Here is a 19831-nt window from a genome sequence, read left to right as displayed (position 1 = left end):
TATAAATAAATTAATGTTTTCCCAAGTTCCATTTCTTCTTCCTTGCATTGAAATATACATGTTTTTTACATCAGCTGGGGAGTCAAATGAAAATGTTCTGTGTTTATAAGTGACTTTAAGACAGGGTACTGTTTGAAAAAACTTTGCATAGTGCTGCTGTAGCATGTACCACAACTTGAGAAAAGAAAACTTTTTGACCTGAACATAGCATTTGTTTTCTTTGTTTACCTACTGCCAAAACCATAAGCAATTCAGTATATTCCAAAAATAAAAATTATTCCTCTTAGACAACCTGATGAAGAAGCTTCAGAGGTTTTAAGGTTTAGGATTTAGGTCCTATCCAGTGAGCTCGTTGTGGATTGAGAGTTGAGCCTTCCTTGAGTCCAACTATTTTCAGAATATTTTAGAAAGGCAATCATGTCTGAACCTTCTACTCCTTCAGAATTCCATACATTCTAAGGTTGTTATGCCTAATCCAATTTTCTAACTCCTCCGTTGCTGCAAAAGAGAGTTTTCTTTTGACATATTTGCAATTTTGTTTGCCACTTCATGACTATTGCCAGTCCGTTGTTCTACTTATGACACTTGGGATTCACAGTTTGACCATTTGTCCTCTATCCTCAGTAGCTTGGCATTACTCTCCATCAAAAAAGTTTTAAGAAGTTTTATTTCTTCCAGTAAGCCTTCGGGTGTTAGAGGCAAAGGTGACTTTGTTGGGAAACCTGGATCCTTTTTTGCCTTTGAGAGCATTGCTAGACTCTTTACCCATAGAAGAAATATTCACTGATGACGTAGCAGTCTTTTGAATACAAGGTAGAGTAGGGTCCATAGTTATTTATTTGGATAGGGATGGATACGTTCCTATATTGTGAAAACATCCCTTGTCAATTGCATGATATAGAACAGTATAAAATTGAAAGAGTGGTATTAGATACCACCTCAGATAAATGCCTCGTTATCTTAAAAAAGAGAAAGAGAATTGAGACAAAACCCTAATAAAAGTTTATGTAATTATATCTTCATGCACATTATGAGTCAGGCAGCAGCTTAAAGGGCACACAAATATACGTTCAGTCAAGTGGAAAGAGAAAATTGCATTCATATATAGTAGTAGGCAAGTGACCATTCAAACATTCCTCCAGCAGTCTGAACATTACTTGGCCATCCACATATTGATAACTTTTCAATTATATAGGGTCATAGCAGTTGTTAATTAATGCAGTCACCATAAAATGTAACACTTTGTAGTTGAAAAATGGACTGATGTTCATCAATTCTACCATAATGAAGTCACTCAATTATCATCTTTGAAGTAAGCAGTGTACTGTTTTCAATTGTGTGGTCTTCATTGTCCCATACGTTCTACAGGCATCTGTGTGAAGATTTCTCATCCGTTTTAGAAGAGTGAACCACAGGTATTCTATACATTGGAGAGTTCCTTTTTCATTAAAGAAGAAATATATTGCAGGTATGATTGTTTTTTAGGCAGGCAACATGTTTGTAAGCAATGCTCTGCCACGTCCGGCAGTCACAAAATGTTGGCCACAACCACTGAATATGAGACAATTGCTGCGTTGGGGAAAAACTCTCGATTTTGGACCAAAAATGGTCGGGAAAGCTTAAAGACTTGTGCTCACCACTTTCGTCCCACAACGGCACACATGGAGTGCATTTATCTGAGCCAGACATGTCGAGTCTTCATGAGGAGTCACCCAAGTGGTCAGGAGACTCATGCACCTTGCAGGCGGTTTAGGCATGCCCCCCTGATGAACATTTTTTTTAACAACTTTTAAAATGCAGTAATGGTCGCCACTGTGCTGTGTAGTTTATTTAGGACCTAATTAACATAGAACATAGGTAGTGGATTTTTTCAGTTGCTATTAAGTTTGGATCTGTTTGATGAATCTTCATATTTATAAATATATAAAAAAGAGTTAAAGTGAAGTAGTTGAACACAACATATCGACAACTCAAATTTGCCACTTCTTGTACGCTTTGCAATTAGAAAGTCGCAAGCCATAGAAACTTACCAAATACAATTTTTGCATCCTGGGCTACCCCCATTATAATCTGTAGAGAATTAAATATACACATAAATAGTGGCCCACATGTTCTGCCTACGGGTCGTTATGAGAATAGAAAGCCCAAAGTATTTGGGGTAGTGCCGGCCCTAATTTCAAATCTTGGTTTGGTGGATGTGTGGAAGCAGTTGAGGGCCCCAGGTTGGGGGTATACATTTTATTCAGCTCCCCACAGGAAACATATCAGACTTGATTACTTCTTAGTTTCCATAGGCCTTCTCAAAGGGTAAAAGTTGAAAGATATCATCAGATTCTGTCAGACCCCAACCCTTTAGTGATCGAAATTTGTGCTCTGATTAAAAAAAACAGTTCCATACCTTGTCGTTCGATAGGGGGCTGTTGTCAGACATGGAGTATGTTGAACACATGTAGAAATGGCTTCCTGCTTTTTTGGAGGTGAATAAGGGGGTACCCTTGCCTATGTTGCTTCGGATGCTCTAAAGGCTGAATTAGGAAGTGTTTTCTAGGATCTTGGTAGTAAAGGCCAGGATTTACAATATTTGTGTGGGTAAGGCAGGTGAAAAGTCAAAGGCCTGCTGAGCTTAATGTTATGAGTACAGCGAGAAGGTGGGCAAATTGCTGGCACTTCAAAAAAGGCAAGAGATGGTCCAATGCAAGATCCAGATTAAGGGTAAACAGGGGCACTTGGCGACCATCAAAAAGGCAATTTTATGAGTTTTACAGGAGATTGTATCAGCTTGAGGTTACTCCTACAGTAAATGAGAGCTGTAAATATTTAAGCCTTACTGTAGTGGGGCAGCTAGATGCAGATGAAAGGGCCGAGTGAGATGCCTCATTTACACTTGAAGAAATTGAAATAGCTCCGGGTACGTTTGTGGCAGAGAAAGTGGCTGGCCCAGATAAAATTCCACTCAAATTATACACTGTGTTCTCTTTGGACCTATGGAGTGATCTCAATGAGCTACTTAAGAAAGTGCAAGGGGGCACATGCTCCACTATCCTAGATTTCCACTAATATTATAGTGCTTAAGAAAAAGTGGAAACCTCCAACTGATCCAGGGTCATACAGGTCTACTTCATTAATAAATGGGGATGCAAAACTGTATGCTAAGATCTTGGCTTCCCGATTGAATAGAGACATCCGTAAGCTGGTATCCGCACGGCAACATGCATTTATACTTGGAACAAGGACTACGGATCATACTAGACATGTAATCATACTATTTGACAAGGCTGGAATCAAAGGTGATGCTATGTCCCTGAAATTGTTTGACGGATTGTATGGGATTACACATGTGCCTTACTTACATGGAACTAATTTGGTCCTGGCTTTATATGAACGGTACAGGCATCGCATAGAAATCTGGTAGCCAGATAGTGGGGTTAGAATCAGAGACCTTTTCTTTTACGAGAGGAGCAAGGAAGCCCCTACTTATTGCTTTATATATCGACCCATTAATTAGGAGGCTTGTTGATAATGAGCTAATTGTACCATTGTTCATGCATGGTTTAAGTAATAGTATTAGCCTCTGAAGATGATATTGCATTAGTTACAGCAGCTTCAAAGGAAGTGGAGGGTGAAGAAGCAAGGTTTGGCAGGGTTTTGGGGTATCTGTTCAATAAGAGTATAAGCCAGATTGTGTCTAATGAGTCAGTACAGGTAGTGGACAACTGCAAAATGAAACAGGCAGTATACTTGGGGATTAACATCATGAGCCAAGTTCAGCAGATAGTAGAATCTAATTTGTCCTCAGGCAAATCAATACTGATTACTGATACTAGTGCAAAAGGTCTAGGTGTTGTGTTGCAACAAGTTGGATATGATTCAGAGCGAGTGGTGCTTTTTTTTATCACAAGCCCTTAGAGGTGTCAAATTACATTACTCAGTTAATGAGAGGGACCCCCTCACAGTACATTGGGCAATTAAGAAATTAAAGAATTTAATGTGGGGAAGTAAATTTGAAGTGCAAACAGACCACAAACCTCTCTGTGAGTGTTAGAAATGGGGACTTTGGTTTACAGTCAGGTTACCCCCTGTTCAAGCAAGGACCCTCACTCTAGTCAGGGTAAAAGAGAATCACCCTCAGCTAACCCCGTCTTACCCCCTTGGTAGCTTGGCAGAGCAGTAGGCTTAACTTCAGAGTGCTAGGTGTAAAGTATTTGTACCAACACACACAGTAAATTAATGAAAACACGACAAAATGACACAACAAAGGTTTAGAAAAATAGGAGATATTTATCTAAACACAACAAGACCAAAACAACAAAAATCTACCATACAAAAGTCAAGTTATTAATTTTTAAAGATTAAATCTCAAAATAGCAATTAGAAACACAAAAATGCCTCAATGAGATGTTAACACGGCATTGTGACGGAGTCATTCCCAACAATTCGACACCAGCGGCGCCGGCCATGGAGTCACGTAGACCCCCAGGTACAGTACCTTGGTGAAGAATGGAAACAAGCTGATGTGAGAAGTCTGTGTGAAACATTGAATCCACGCACTTTGAGCGGCATTGGTCACGGCGTGGTGGGGCAACTTCCACAGAGTCGCGGACTTCGGAGGGGCTGCAGTGGTGTCGGGCCTGCGAAGGTCGCGTGTTCCAGCGAGGATCACGGAGACGGTTGCAGGCGGCGTCACTGGATTTAGCAGCGGCGTCGGTCCAGAGTCATCCGAAGTCGATTTCCTTGAATTTTCACCAGCTTTTCCTTTCAAGGGCCCAGGGACTGGATAGGGCACCACTTGTTAGGGCAGGAGTCTTTCCGGAGACTCCAGGTGCTGGAAGAGATAAATCTTTGCTGCCCCTGAGACTTCAAACAACAGGAGGCAAGCTCTAAATCAAGCCCTTGGAGATTTCTTCTCAATATGGAAGGCACACAAAGTCCAGTCTTTGCCCTCTTACTCTGGCAGAAGCAGCAACTGCAGAATAGCTCCACAAAGCACAGTCACAGGCAGGGCAGCACTTCTTCCTCAGCTCTTCAGCTCTTCTCCAGGCAGAGGCTCCTCTTGTTTCCAGAAGGGTTTCTAAAGTCTGCCGTTTTGGGTGCCCTTCTTATACCCAATTTCTCCTCCTTTGAAGTAGGCCTACTTCAAAGTAAAGTCTCTTTTGAAAGTGAAATCCTGCCTTGCCCAGGCCAGGCCCCAGACACTCACCAGGGGGTTGGAGACTGCATTGTGTGAGGGCAGGCACAGCCCTTTAAGGTGTAAGCGACCGCTCCTCCCCTCCCTCCTAGCACAGATGGCTCATCAGGAAATGCAGACTACACCCCAGCTCCCTTTGTGTCACTGTCTTTTGTGAGGTGCAACCAGTCCAACTGTGAAACTGACCCAGACAGGGAATCCACACACAGGCAGAGTCACAGAAATGGTATAAGCAAGAAAATACTCACTTTCTAAAAGTGGCATTTTCAAACACACAACCTTAAAATCAAGTTTACTAAAAGATGTATTTTTAAATTGTGAGCTCAGAGATCCCAAACTCCACACGTCCATCCGCTCCCAAATGGAATCTACACTTTAATCAGATTTAAAGGTAGACCCCATGTTAAGTTGTGAGAAGGACAGGCCTTGCAACAGTGAAAAACGAATTTAGCAATATTTCACTGTCAGAACATTTAAAACACATTACTATATGTCCCACCTTAACCATACACTGCACCCTGCCCTGGGGGCTACCTAGGGCCTACCTTAGGGGTGCCTTGCATGTAAGAAAAGGGAAGGTTTGGCCTCGCAAGTGGGTACACTTGCCAAGTCTAATTTACAGTTGAAACTGCACACACAGACACTGCAGTGGCAGGTCTGAGACATGGTTACAGAGCTACTTAGGAGGGTGGCAAAACCAGTGCTGCAGGCCCACTAGTAGCATTTTATTTACAGGCCCTGACACCTCCAGTGCACTTTACTAGGGACTTACTAGGAAATCAAATATGCCAATCATGGATAAACCATACAATTTACACAAAGAGCATATGCACTTTAGCACTAGTTAGCAGTGGTAAAGTGCTCAGGGTTCAAAAACCAACAGCAACAGGTCAGAAGAAAATAGGAGGAAGGAGGCAAAAAGATTGGGAATGACCCTGCAGAAGCAAACAAGTCCAACAGTGAGATTTACAATAAGAAAGGTATTGATGCGGTACCAAGTAGAATCACAAAATGGATGACAGCTCTGCCAGATTTTGATTTTGAAGCAAAATATATAACTGGGGTGCAGAATAGAGTGGCTGACACGTTGCCAAGGTTTGTGCAGGTAAATGAGGGAGATCAAGTGGAGATGAAAGATGATGAAGATTAAGATACTGAAATGGTGCGTGGAATTGAAGACAGTGCCATAACGGAAGTCAAGTGGGGGGCAGAGTTTGAGTCTGAAAAGCTCTTGTCAGATGTATTGTTGATAATTAAGGAAGGGTGGAATGACAGAAACAAAGGGAGTACAGAAACTAGGAAGTACAGGCATGTCAAATAAGAATGATAAAAAGGGGTTTGCTGTTCAGAGGAACAAGGTTGATCGCTCCTACTGTTTTGAGGCAGGAATTGATCTCTCTTGCACATTTTGGTCATCAGGGAGTGGCAAGAATGAAAGAACGGTTGACATAGTGGTGGCCAGGTATGAACAATCAACTGCAGAGGATAATATGGGAATGTGTGCAGTGTGCAAGAGCGAGAAGGCAGTTAAAACGTAAGTACTGCCCATGAAGATTAGAGATTGTCCCACACAACCTTGGAAATAGGTTGTCCTTGACATATTAGTCCCAATTCATTGGGAAGGATATGATACATATCTCATAGTTCTTATAGATTTGTACTCTCCGTGACTAGAGGTTATATTCTCTAGAGGAATAGAAATAAAAATGTAATAGTTTTACTTAGAGAAGTATTTGGGAAAGAAGGCATTACCATTGTGATGCTTACTGACAATGGAGTACAATTGGTCTACAGAGAGATGGACATGTTTTTGAATGACTATGCAATGCCACACAAAAAGTGTGCGCTGTACCACCCTAAAACCAATGGCATGGTTGATCACTTTATTAGGGTGCAGAAGGAGGCCATAGTCATGTCCAAGGACAGTGGACTGGATTGAAAGCAAGAAGTGGTCAAGAGAGTTGAGGCATACAGGGTTTCACCTTACCTGATTACTGAGTGGACTCCTTTTGAACTGTTTAGAGGCAGGCACCCTAAAACATTGGTGCCAGCCACTTTGGTAAATGATATTGAATTAAAGTCAGGCAAGATAAAGTCAGATGAAAACTGGAGAGTTAGAGAAGCAGAGCAAATAAAAGCTTTTAAAGAAAATTCTGACATCAAAAGGTCTGTTAAGGAAGCAAAGGCCAATGTTGGTGATTGGGTAGTGATCAAAAAACCTAAAAGGAGCATAATACCAAGAGGGAATTTCGAATGATAGATAATTTACACCTCTCAATAGTGGGATGATGTAATGTAGTCAAGGTGCTTGTTTTTATCCAGGGTACTTTTATTTTTTCAGGGCCATCCCTTTGGAGTTAGAAAGTTGCTAGTTTAAGCCAAAGGATGATATGGTCAGTAGTTGTATATGATCATATGCTAGAACCAGAATACCTAATGTTACCTAGGGTAAGAGGGAATGGGCTGTGCCTAATTATATGGTTTATTATTGGGTTGCTGCCCTGTAATATATGAGGACCTTAATTATAGGAAAGCAGCTGGGTGATCAACTGAGGAAGAACTTTCCCCCAATTTATGACCATTTGATAGGAGAAGAGGTAAATGCATGTTTTGTAAGAGTAGTGGAACCTAGCTATTTCAAAAATGTTGAATTCAACACAATACAATCAGCATTTACATCATGGTCTCAGGTCAAGTGTAATTTGGGTGATATAATTGCTTTTCCCCCCTGTTTAAAACACAGCTTTTTCCAGATATCTTTAATGACAACCACTGTAGCAGATAGGAACAATGTAGAATAAGGAGAGTTGGGTACTTTTTTTATTCTAGTCACTTTTTAGGCCCCATTATGAGTTTGTTGGATGGATGATTCCCGGGGAGCATGCCCCCATCACACCAGTGGTATCCTCACCAAGTGCATTACAATGTTCTCTTCAGGCTGACCGCTGGGTACATAGTATTACACTTTCCTGCCGGGCTGACTGGTGAGAACAGTGCTACTGTTAGAAATGGGGTCTTTGGTTGACAGTCAGGTTAGCCCCTGTTCAAGCAAGGACCCTCACTCTAGTCAGGGTAAAAGAGAATCACCCTCAGCTAACCCCTGCTTACCCCCTTGGTAGCTTGGTAGAGCAGTAGGCTTAACTTCAGAGCACTAGGTGGAAAGTATTTGTACCAACACACACAGTAACTTCATGTAAACACTACAAAATGACACAACACCGGTTTAGAAAAATAGGAAATATTTATCTAAACAAAACTAGACCAAAACGACAAAAATCCAACATACACAAGTCAAGTTATGAATTTTTAAAGATTAACCTCAAAAATAGCGCTTAGAAACAAAAATGCTTCAATGAGATGTTGACACGGCGTCGTGACGGAGTCGTTCCCAACGAGCCGGCACCAGCGGCGCCGGACACGGAGTTGTGTAGACCCCCAAGTACAGTACCTTTGGTGAAGAGTGAAAACAAGCCGATGCGCGGGAGTCGCGGCGTCTGTGCGAAACGTTGAATCTGTGCACTTCGAGCGGGGTCGGTCACGACGTGGTGCGGCGACTTCCATGGAGTCGCGGGCTTCAGCGGAGCTGCTGCGGCGTCGGGCCTGCGAAGAGCGTCGCGTTCCAGCGAAGGTCACGGCATCAGGTGTAGGTGGCGTTACCGGATTCAGCAGCGGGCGTCGGTCCGGCATCGTCCGAAGTCGATTCCCTTGGATTTCTACCAGCTTTCCTTTCAAGGGCCCAGGGACTGGATAGGGCACCACTTGTCAGAGCAGGAGTCTCTCCAGAGACCCCAGGTGCTGGCAGAGAGAAGTCTTTGCTGTCCCTGAGACTTCAAACAACAGGAGGCAAGTTCTAAATAAAGCCCTTGGAGATTTCTTCACAAGATGGAAGGCACACAAAGTCCAGTCTTTGCCCTCTTACTCTGGCAGAAGCAGCACTGCAGGAAAGCTCCACAAAGCACAGTCACAGGCAGGGCAGCACTTCTTCCTCAGCTATCAGCTCTTTTCCAGGCAGAGGTTCTTCTTGGTTCCAGAAGTGTTTCTAAAGTCTGTAGATTTGGGTGCCCTTCTTGTACCCATTTTAGTCTTTGAAGACACCTTTCTTCAAAGGGGACTCACACCTACTTGTGATATCCTGCCTTGCCCAGGCAAGGCCTCAGACACAAACCAGGGGGTTGGAGCCGGCAATGTCAGAGACAGGCACAGTCCTTTCAGATGAGAGTGACCACTCCACCCCTCCCTCCTAGCAGAGATGGCTAATCAGGAAATGCAGGTTACACCCCAGACCCCTTTGTGTCACTGTCTAGTGCGAGGTGAAAAACAACCCAACTGTCAAACTGCCCCAGACAGGGAATCCACAAACACGGCAGAGTCACAGAATGGTTTAAGCAAGAAAATGCTCACTTTCTAAAAGTGGCATTTTCAAACGCACAATCTTAAAATCAACTTTATGAAAAGAGGTATTTTTAAAGTGTGAGTTCAGGGACCCCAAACTCCACATGTCCATCTACTCTCTAGGGGAATCTACACTTTAATCATATTTAAAGGTAGCCCCCATATTATCCTATGAGAGAGGCAGGCCTTGCAACAGTGAAAAAAGAAGTTGGCAGTATTTCACTGTCAGGACATATAAATCACATTACTATATGTCCTACCTTATCCATACACTGCACCCTGCCCTTGGGGCTACCTAGGGCCTACCTTAGGTGTGCCTTACATGTAAGAAAAGGGAAGGTTTAGGCCTGGCAAGTGGGTACACTTGCCAAGTCGGATTTACAGTGTAAAAATACACACACAGACACTGCAGTGGCAGGTCTGAGACATGATTACAGAGCTACTTATGTGGGTGGCACAACCAGTGCTGCAGGCCCACTAGTAGCATTTGATTTACAGGCCCTGGCACTTCTAGTGCACCTTACTAGGGACTTACTAGTAAATCAAATATGCCAATCAGGGATAAACCAATTATATACAATTTACACAGGGAGCATATGCACTTTTGCACTGGTAAGCAGTGGTAAAGTGCTCAGAGTTGAAAAGCCAACAGCAACAGGTCCGAAAAAAATAGGAGGCAGGAGGCAAAAAGACTGGGGATGACCCTGCATAAGCAAAAGTCCAACAGCTACCATATTGGTCTTGGCTCTCTGTTTATTTCTTCAGGTTATTCATGCATAAGCATCCTTTTATCACCAACTTCAAAGGTTCCAAAATCATGATATGAGTGATGTTTCTGCTGTTTCTTCATGTATTCATTGTTCTAATGTATTATGGTCTCAATAAACCTCCATTGACTTCCATATGCTCAAAAATAAACTGATCTTTGGAAACTTCTGGCCTAACACTCCCCAAGTCAACATTTGGATTATTCCAGAATTGCTATAAATTCTCACCCTTCTCTTTATCAATAAACTCGCTTGAGGCAGTGCCAAAGCAAGGGAAGCAATGTGGGTCATGGGAAAAGACAAACACAGTAGAAGACATGACAGAAAATACAATGAAACACCCTAGTAAACCTGTCTAAACATGTTTTCACTTCACTGGTGAAGAACATATGGTACTCAAACATTGACTTACTTTTTGTCCTCAATCCATTTTAATTATCCTGAAGTTCATTTAGACACCTTGAAAGGTATCAGTTCACTTTAAAGCCACCTAAAGAAACCAGACTGATAGAAAAAAAATCAGATTGACTATATTTATTATTAGATCTCACTTGAGACACAGCTTGTGCTGTTGCTTGCAGAATGTTTTGTTACCTTAACCGTAAAGGGTGCTTAGAGCTCACCCATTTTCGGCTTCATCATCACCCTCATTTCCTTGCTTCTCAATCGTCAGCAGATGCTGGTTTTCACGTTCTTGCTTCAAATGCTTTTCCCTTCAATGGAGCATGGACCAAGTCTTGAAAAATGTCTTCATTAGTGTGCTTCCCTTCTTATCCTTTGGATGAACTACTTTGACACTATAACCAAAGATGTATTTAATGTTTAAAAGCTCCAAGGCAATAGTGCAACAGACCTATTTACGGTTTATAAGCAATTTGATCATTTTCCAAATGCAGTGTTTATTACAATGTGGCTTTTATATCTTCCAGATGGACACTATAGCCAATGACTATTTTTTTAAACCATTGTCTTGCTTTTAAACATTCAATTTTACCTTTCAATTGAAGCATATCGTGTGACTGCATGTTTTTCTGCTGTGCCTCTTCTTCGCATTAATACTGTAGCAATCGAAGGAAGTTTGTGCCATTGCATGTTTTTGTCTGCTGTGCCTCTTCTTTGCACTAACACTGTATTCTTGGACTTATTTAATGTTGAAAAGCTATAGGGTGATACTGCAGGGATAGACCAATATAATGTTTAAATACAGTTTGTTCATTTTCCAAAAGCAATGCTTACTACAATATTGCTTATATATCTTTCAGGGCAACACTATACCCATAGACTATTACATACAATGACAGGCCATACCACAACATATCATGCCATGATGAGTAATTGTAGGGTAGGCCACACGATAACATACCATACCATACATTGACAAGCCATACCATCTTATACAATGGCAGGCCATACCACACTAGACAATGACATACCATACCATAATATACTCTACACGTACATCCCATATCATACCATACTGTACAATAAAAGACCAAACCATATCATGGTATGCATAAACAGGGCATACAATACCATACAATATCATACAATGACAGTCCATACAATCCCATGCTATACAATGACGGGCCATACCATAGCATATCATACCATTTCATACCATACCATAACATACCATACCATACATTGATGGACCATAGAGTACTATACTATACATACAAAGTTAGGCTACAATTACAGCCCACAGCCGATATCATACAGTATCAAACCACTCCATGCCTCAAATGGCCACACACTATCATACTACACAATAATAGGTCATACCATACTATACAATGAAAAACCATACCCAACTATACAATTACAGGTCATACCATACTATATAACTAAATAAAATTACAAACCCAAAACATCTCTCATAGGTCTATTTGCATTGCCATTGTTTGTTATATTAAGTGCACCTTGATGTTTTAAGTAAAAACTTGCTAGATTTCATATATTTCATGAACTTTTGTGGTCACAATTGCAGACTTTTCAAACTTTCCCATGATTGCTAGGGCTAAGTGAGGAAGAAACAATGGTTTTACCTGAATTTAAAATGGGCAACATGTTTTAAAATGCTACATTGTTGCACAGTGAAAACATCTTTAACTTTGCTGAATGCCTTTAGGGCAATTTAATCTTCTCCCGACCTAATTTAAACCACAAAATAAAATTATGGTTCCTTACTTTACCTGTTCAGAATTTGAGACAGGTTTAACCAGAAAATAGGTATTTTATGCAATTATTTTGTCTTGTTTTCCCTACAGCCTCCTATCCATGTGGTGGAATCCTTTTAGAGCCATCCGGGACGCTTTTCAGTCCGTTCTATCCAGGCCATTATCCCAACAACGCCCGTTGTGTGTGGCAGATACAAGCGCGAAACAACTTCCGGATTCATCTTTCTATCCCCAACCTGCAGTGAGTAAAACGGTCCAGGGGCCAAAGACAGAGGTGTAGTTTATTCAGTAAATTAGAGGGTTGTGATTTTGAAATTTCTGAAGAAGCAATGCGCTGTAGCGAACTACAAAAACAGTGAGAGCTGTGAACATGCGGAGAAACCTAAGCTATTACCTCAAATCAGATAGTAGGTTTCACGCATCAGGCCGATTGGACCGAACCGACATTGTATAGCGGGGATGTCAATTGCAGGACGTCATAATTATCACAACAATATAAAATCAATAGAATCTACAATCTCATAGTACTTCAATAACCACACCAGTTTTAGTAAAAAGGTTAACAATTTTGTTTCCCTATATCAACAATGCTAAAGTCACGAAAATAATTCTCAAGCACAAATGATACATATAGAGAGTCTGCAAAGACTGATTAGAATGCCTCATGTATCTGAGTTTAACCAAAGCAAATAAGCAAATCAATTCAATGATTATAACACAAGAACATAGCACCAAAATCTGTGCTAAAGTAATCAAATACATCAGAACAAATGATAAAACATCAATAACAATTTGAGAGCATGTGAAGACAACCTTTTCCTCACTAACCACTAATTAGCATTAAACATATTGGACTTCATGCAAAAGTTTTAGTAACACAAATTTAGAAAAATATCTAACTCGGGTTGTGTCAAAAATCATTAGCAGCAGTTGATTCAGTGAGTTGCAGTTGGTACCTGGAAAACAAAACACATAACAAGTACAATTCATATGTTACCCAATTGCACTACAAAATCAGCAAGTTCGGATGCTTCATCAGAGGGACACCCTCAGTAATCAGCATTGGAATACAGGCTAAGATAGGGTAATGGTTTAGATTTTGGATCATAAACTACACTAAACCATTAAAGCATTTGGAACATGAACTCTCAAAGGTTGAACTGCTAAAGCTCTCACAGTCAGGCTCAAACCTCTCAAAGATGACTGATTAAAATAAGTGGTGACCAAACATTAAAACTGATGAATGAAAATGATTGGACAAAACATAAGGTGAGCTAAGTATGACCAATCAAAATTAAAACAGATATATAGGAATTACACATTTAAACATCATTCATGTTTTCCATTGGTTGTTGAATCCCTAAACTAATACATTTGTATCCTAGACTTCCTTCTCTTCCGTCTCGTCTGTGGATTCTTTGTTTCCCCCTCATCAAGAACTCATGCTCAGGATATGTGATTTAACATTGTTTCATTCATTTCCACCCTCAATGGAAACACACACAGGGTCTCATTCCGACCCTGGCGGTCCTTGAACGCCAGGGCCGGGGTCGGCGGGAGCACCGCCAACAGGCTGGCGGTGCTCCTAAGGGCATTCTGACCGCAGCGGTTTGGTCGCGGTCAGACACGGAAAACCGGCGGTCTCCCGCCGGTTTTCCACTGCCCTGAGGAATCCCCAATGGCGGCGCAGCTTGCTGCGCCGCCATGGGGGATTCCGACCCCCTCACCGCCATCCTGTTCCTGGCGGTTTTGACCGCCAGGAACAGGATGGCGGTGAGGGGTGTCGTGGGGCCCCCGTAAGAGGACACATAGCAGACACTGACATTCTACTGCACTACTGCTACTGCACCCGTCGCACACTTCCCACTCCGCCGGCTCCATTCGGAGCCGGCTTCCTCGTGGGAAGGGGTTTCCCGCTGGGCTGGCGGGCAGCCTTCTGGCGGTCGCCCGCCAGCCCAGCGGGAAACACAGAATAACCGCGGCGGTCTTCTGACCGCGCAGCGGTATTCTGGCGGCTCCCGCCGGCACCGCGGTTACCGTGGCCGGCGGGAGTCGGAATGACCCACACATTAATAACATTTCTCTAACAATGAGAATATTTAGATTTTAAACAACAATCAAAACATTTAATTAATTACATCATACAACAACCTTGCATATGCTTATGCTTTAGTCCTGTAGATGTCACTGTTAACACATTTACTGGTTAAGAAACGTACTAGAGAAAATATGTGCAGAGTAAATTAAAATAATTCTATTCATGCTAAGTTATCACAGGCCTACATAAGATGATGGCCATTTCATAAAACACTTGTTTTCATTATTACATTGATTAATCAAAGTTAAACCACACATTAATCTATAAACTGCGTACATCATCAAATCTAGATTTTTATCACTAAAATCTCTGCTTCCACAGTGCTCTGGGCCAAAGGAGGATGAGGAGCTGTACCAGGCTTTAGTTTATAGTTGGAGTACTAATGACATTATTGTAACATCAATTCACACAAAGGGATAAGAGACAACACAAGTAAACAAAATCATGTTTAGCCTCCACGTAAGGGTTTGACAGTACGCTTCTGTTTACACTTGACTACTTAAATCCCCTTTATTCTTTCGCAAATGTCTAGTACTGTCAAATCTTTTGCTCACTAAGGCTTATATTTTTACTTTTCGACCCAAAACTGCCTTTGCGCAGTTTTACGTAAAACATTATAGCACTTGCTTGTGCCATTCCAGGATGCCCGCCGGGCGCCAAATTTATGGAATGGAATGGCGCAATCTGGTAAAAAGGGTGAGCTAATGTCATTTGGAAATTTGGTAAGCCGTGTGGGGGTGGTGGTGGAGGTATGGGAGAAGAAGGTTTTGCACCAAAAAATGATGTTAGGCTGGTTAGAGTAAAAAAAGATGACTCTAACCAGCCTAGTGTCATTTCATGATGCAAAACCATCCCTACCAGATGACTCCTGTCTTCTAAAAGACAGGAGTCATGCCCACCACCTCAATGACCAGCACAGGGGACAAGGGTCCCCTAGGCATGGACATTGCATCCTGTGCCATGAAGGGGGGCCAAGACACTTAAAAAATTATATACTTACCTCTACTTACCTATACTTACCTGGGATGTGGTCCCCCATCCTGTGGTGTCCCTCTGGTGTGGGTGGGGGCATTCCTGGGGTTTAGGGAGGGCACCTGTGAGCTCTTTCCATGGTGTTTGACCATGGGCTTGTGTGCACAGGTCCCCTAACGCCTGCCTAGACCCAGGCGTTAAATAATTGCGCTAAGCAAGCGGTTTAGTCGGTTTTTCAGAGCCAATTCAGGTTAACAGTGTCACATCCAGTAATTTATCAGTCTCTTTTCTCAACTTTTCAGCTTTCAATTTCAATTTCAATTTAACACAGTCTCTTTCTAAAGTTTAATTCAGGTACCGTAGTATTGACCTGGAACCTCTCGATCAAAACAGAACGCCAAGAATTCTTGTTGCCATTTAGCTGATGTTGCATATGCCCATTCAGGACCTGCGTACCTTCTGTTAGCAACTCTCTTTCTTTTCAGTTTGCGATCACCCTGCAACTCTCCTTCACTAAGATCTTCTTTCCTGGTTGTGTCAACTTCTTCCTGTATTGTTTCATTAGGGATCACTTTCTCTCCTGCAGCTTGTGGCTCCGGCCAATTATCTCCTTTAAGTGTTTTCTTTCTGCTTGATCTTTCAGGACGTTGAACAGTGCCCTCCTCTTGTGCTGTGGTGTTTTCTCTTGATGGATCTGCAAGTGACTCAGGAGGAGTCAGAACACTTTGGCCCCCTACCACTTCACCTTCTTCGCCTTCAGGGTCTGTTATGGGCTCAATTTCAAACATGGATCTGTCTGCTTCTGGGAGAACCTCTCTTTGTGTCGGTTCCCCTGTTGCCTCAGCTGAGATAGGCTCCCCGTCACCCCTCTGGAACTCGTTTGCTACTTGAGTGACTAAGCCGTACTCAGCAGGCTCTCCTTCAGTCTCAGTTCCCCTTTGAATACTCTCCGGCCCTGAGACTTCCTTCTCTGCAGCTGTTGATTTGGACACTTCAAGTTCCTCATCAGTTGGACACGTCACCTTCTTTGTGTGACTGGCATGTATCCAATTTGGAAGACCTGCACATTTCACAGCAGTAGTAGTTGTCAGTATTACTTGATACGGCCCCTTCCAACGTGGCTCCAAACACGACTTCCTGTGTCCGTGTTTCTTGACAACAACCCAGTCACCGGCTTTCAGGGTGTGACCTGGATCACTTATCGGTGGCAATGTGGTAGCCTCCACCTGGTAAGAGAAAGAGCGGACCACGTCAGCCAGACCCTTGCAGTAGTCCAACACCATATCATCTGTGATATTCACAAGAGCATTTGCAGGCACTGCAGGCAATCTCATAGCTCGGCCCATGAGAATTTCATGAGGAGACAGTCCTGTTTTCTTGTCAAGTGTGTTTCTCATTGACATCAGCACTAAGGGTAATGCATCTGGCCACTTCAAATTGGTAGCTGAGCACATTTTTGCCATTCTCGACTTCAAGGTACGATTCATCTGCTCCACTAGTCCGGATGCTTCAGGACGATAACAACAATGCAACTTCTGCTCAATGTTTAATGCAGCACACAAGAGCTTAATCATCTCATTGTCGAAATGTCTGCCCCTATCTGATTCTAAAGAGATCGGGAACCGGAAACGTGGTATAAACTCCCTAAGCAGCAGCTTTGCTACCGTGAGACTGTCATTCCTACGTGTAGGGTAAGCTTCAATCCAGTGGCTGAAAATGCACACAATCACCAACATGTACCTCAATCCTCCACACGCAGGCATTTCAATAAAATCCATCTGCATTCTGCTAAATGGACCTCCTGCTCTCCCAACGTGGCTCAAATTCACCACGGTCCCTTTCCCCGCATTCATCTGCTGACAGATGATGCACCTGTGACAGATGACTTCTGCAGCTTGTCTAAATTTTGGATTGAACCAATTGATTTTGAAAAACCTAATCATTGCGTCTCTCCCAACATGTGTTTGACCATGGTAAAGCCTCGCCAACTTTGACAAAAGACTGTTTGGCAAAACCATTTTTCCCTCCTCTGAAACCCATAAGTCATCAGATCTCTGTACGCATTGCATTCTCTGCCAGGAACATTTCTCCTCTTTGCTGGCACGTCCCTGCAAGGATTTTAGCTAGTCTAATGTGTTAACCACCCCTAATGCATTCCCTGTGCATGTTTCATTTTAAGTTTCAGGTAACAATTCCCACTGATCTCGAAACGATATACAGTTCAATGCACAAAACCTTGCGACTTGATCTGCATATCCGTTTCCCATTGACACAAAATCTTGTGACTTAACATGAGCATTGCATTTCACCACGGCAATTTCAAGAGGTAACTGAATCGCGTGCAGCAAATCCTTAATCTTTTTGCCATTTTTTACTGGAGAACCAGAAGAGGTCATGAAACCCCTCTGTGACCATAACTGGCCAAAATCATGTACAATTCCAAATCCGTATCTGCTGTCAGTATAGATAGTGACTTTTAGGTTCTCAGCTGCGTGGTATGCCCTTGTAAGAGCTCTCAGTACTCCTACTGCGTCTCTCAGGCATGAACCATCAACAAAAATAATGTAATCCTTTTCCTCCAGTTGGGTATCTTTAATATCAGGTCTTAGTTTGGTGCACAGATCTGCTACCGCAAGACAGTCATGTTCTACTTCCTCGGCATCATCAATGTCTGCATTTTCAATAGGAAGTAAAGTTGCTGGGTTCAATACAGTACATCATTTAAGGGATACATTAGGTGACCCCAGTATAATTGTTTCGTATTTTGTCAATCTCGCATTTGTCATGTGCTGCGTCTTGGTTCGGGTTAACAAGAGTTCAACTGAATGGGGGGCCATTACTGTTAAAGGATGTCCCATCACTATTCCTTCACACTGTGTGAGGCTTTGATCAACTGCTGCAGCTGCACGCAAACAACCCGATAAGGCTGCTGAAACTGGGTCCAAAGTAGCTGAAAAATATGCTACTGGGCAGTTTGCACCTCCATGGCCCTGTGTCAGGACAGACAAAGAACAAGCATCACGTTCATGACAAAACAGTACAAAAGGCTGTGTGTAATCAGGCATACCTAAAGCTGGTGCCCTGCACATACTTTCCCTCAATTCCATGAATGCCTTCATCTCTTTCTCGGACATGGTTATGGCACCCTGGCCATCCTGAACTTCTTTGACAGTCAGTCTCACCAATGGTTTAGAGATAATCGAGAAGTTGGGGATCCACTTACGACAGTAGCCCACCATTCCCAAAAACATCCTAACGTCTCTTTTTGTTGTTGGGGGATTCATCTGCAGTATGGCTGTCACCCTTTCCTTGGATATTTCTCTTGACCCTTTCTCAATCAGGTGACCTAAGTATTTCACCTCTTTCTAACAGTATTACAGCTTCTTTGGGGACACTTTATGTCCGTTCTTTCCCAAGTGGTTCAGTAAGGCAATTGTGTCATACCTACAGTCATCTTTTGTTCTGGACGCAATCAACAAATCATCTATGTATTGTACTAAAGTCGAGCTGAAAGGCAAATCTAACGATTCCAAATCCTTCTTCAATATCTGATTGAAGATGGAAGGCAACTCAGAAAACCCTTGAGGAATTATGCACCAACTGTAAACCTTATCCAGGAACTGTGAACCACTCTGCATCACACAGAACTTGAAACATAATCACAGCTGGATTTGGCACTATGGGGCAACATTTTACTACAATCTTGTTTATTTTCCTCAAATCTTGCACAATTCGAACCTTCCCACAAGGCTTTTTCAGACCCATTATTGGTGAATTACACTGGCTACTCAGCACTTCTTTCAGAATCCCTTGCTTCACAAAGTCCGCAATTATCTGCACTACTTGATTGAGGACGCCTTGTGCCATGTGTTACTGCGGTACCTGGGGAAACACTGCATTTGGCTGTACCTCTACTTTAACCGGTTCTACTCCTTTTTTTAATCCCACTTCCTTTCCTGTCAGGTCCCACACTTTCTCTGTCACTGTTCCCTGAAACTCAGGTGGTAAGTCAGTCACTGTAAGCATCGGGAATAGGTTTATCAAAGGGTATTCCTCATTTGCGGTCTCCGTCTCTAACTCTGGAAACTGACCATCGTCCCCTTCATCATCACTGCTTGTCCGCACCTCAATCCCTTCATTGGAACAGGTAATCAAACACCTTGTTTTGCACAGTAAGGGCCAGATGTACGAAGCCGTTTGCATGTCGCAAACTGTGAAAAATGCAGTTTGCGGCATGCAA

The 19831-nt window shown here is 42.5% G+C and overlaps 1 protein-coding gene across 6 annotated transcripts in view; it reads left to right on the top strand.

Moving 5' to 3' along the window:
- The window catches only part of LOC138300185 (deleted in malignant brain tumors 1 protein-like), a 499499-nt gene that overhangs the window by 457573 nt on the left and 22095 nt on the right, over window positions 1–19831 (top strand). For all 6 annotated transcript variants that reach the window (XM_069239172.1, XM_069239171.1, XM_069239174.1 and 3 more), the window contains one exon: window positions 12612–12762. In XM_069239172.1, coding sequence (XP_069095273.1) covers window positions 12612–12762 — 151 coding nt within the window. The remainder of the gene's footprint in view (window positions 1–12611; window positions 12763–19831) is intronic.

Source organism: Pleurodeles waltl, chromosome 6, assembly GCF_031143425.1.
Source record: "Pleurodeles waltl isolate 20211129_DDA chromosome 6, aPleWal1.hap1.20221129, whole genome shotgun sequence".
Taxonomy (NCBI): domain Eukaryota; kingdom Metazoa; phylum Chordata; class Amphibia; order Caudata; family Salamandridae; genus Pleurodeles; species Pleurodeles waltl.
Note: the sequence above shows the minus strand (reverse complement) of the source record. Positions and strands in the feature narration are given on the sequence as shown.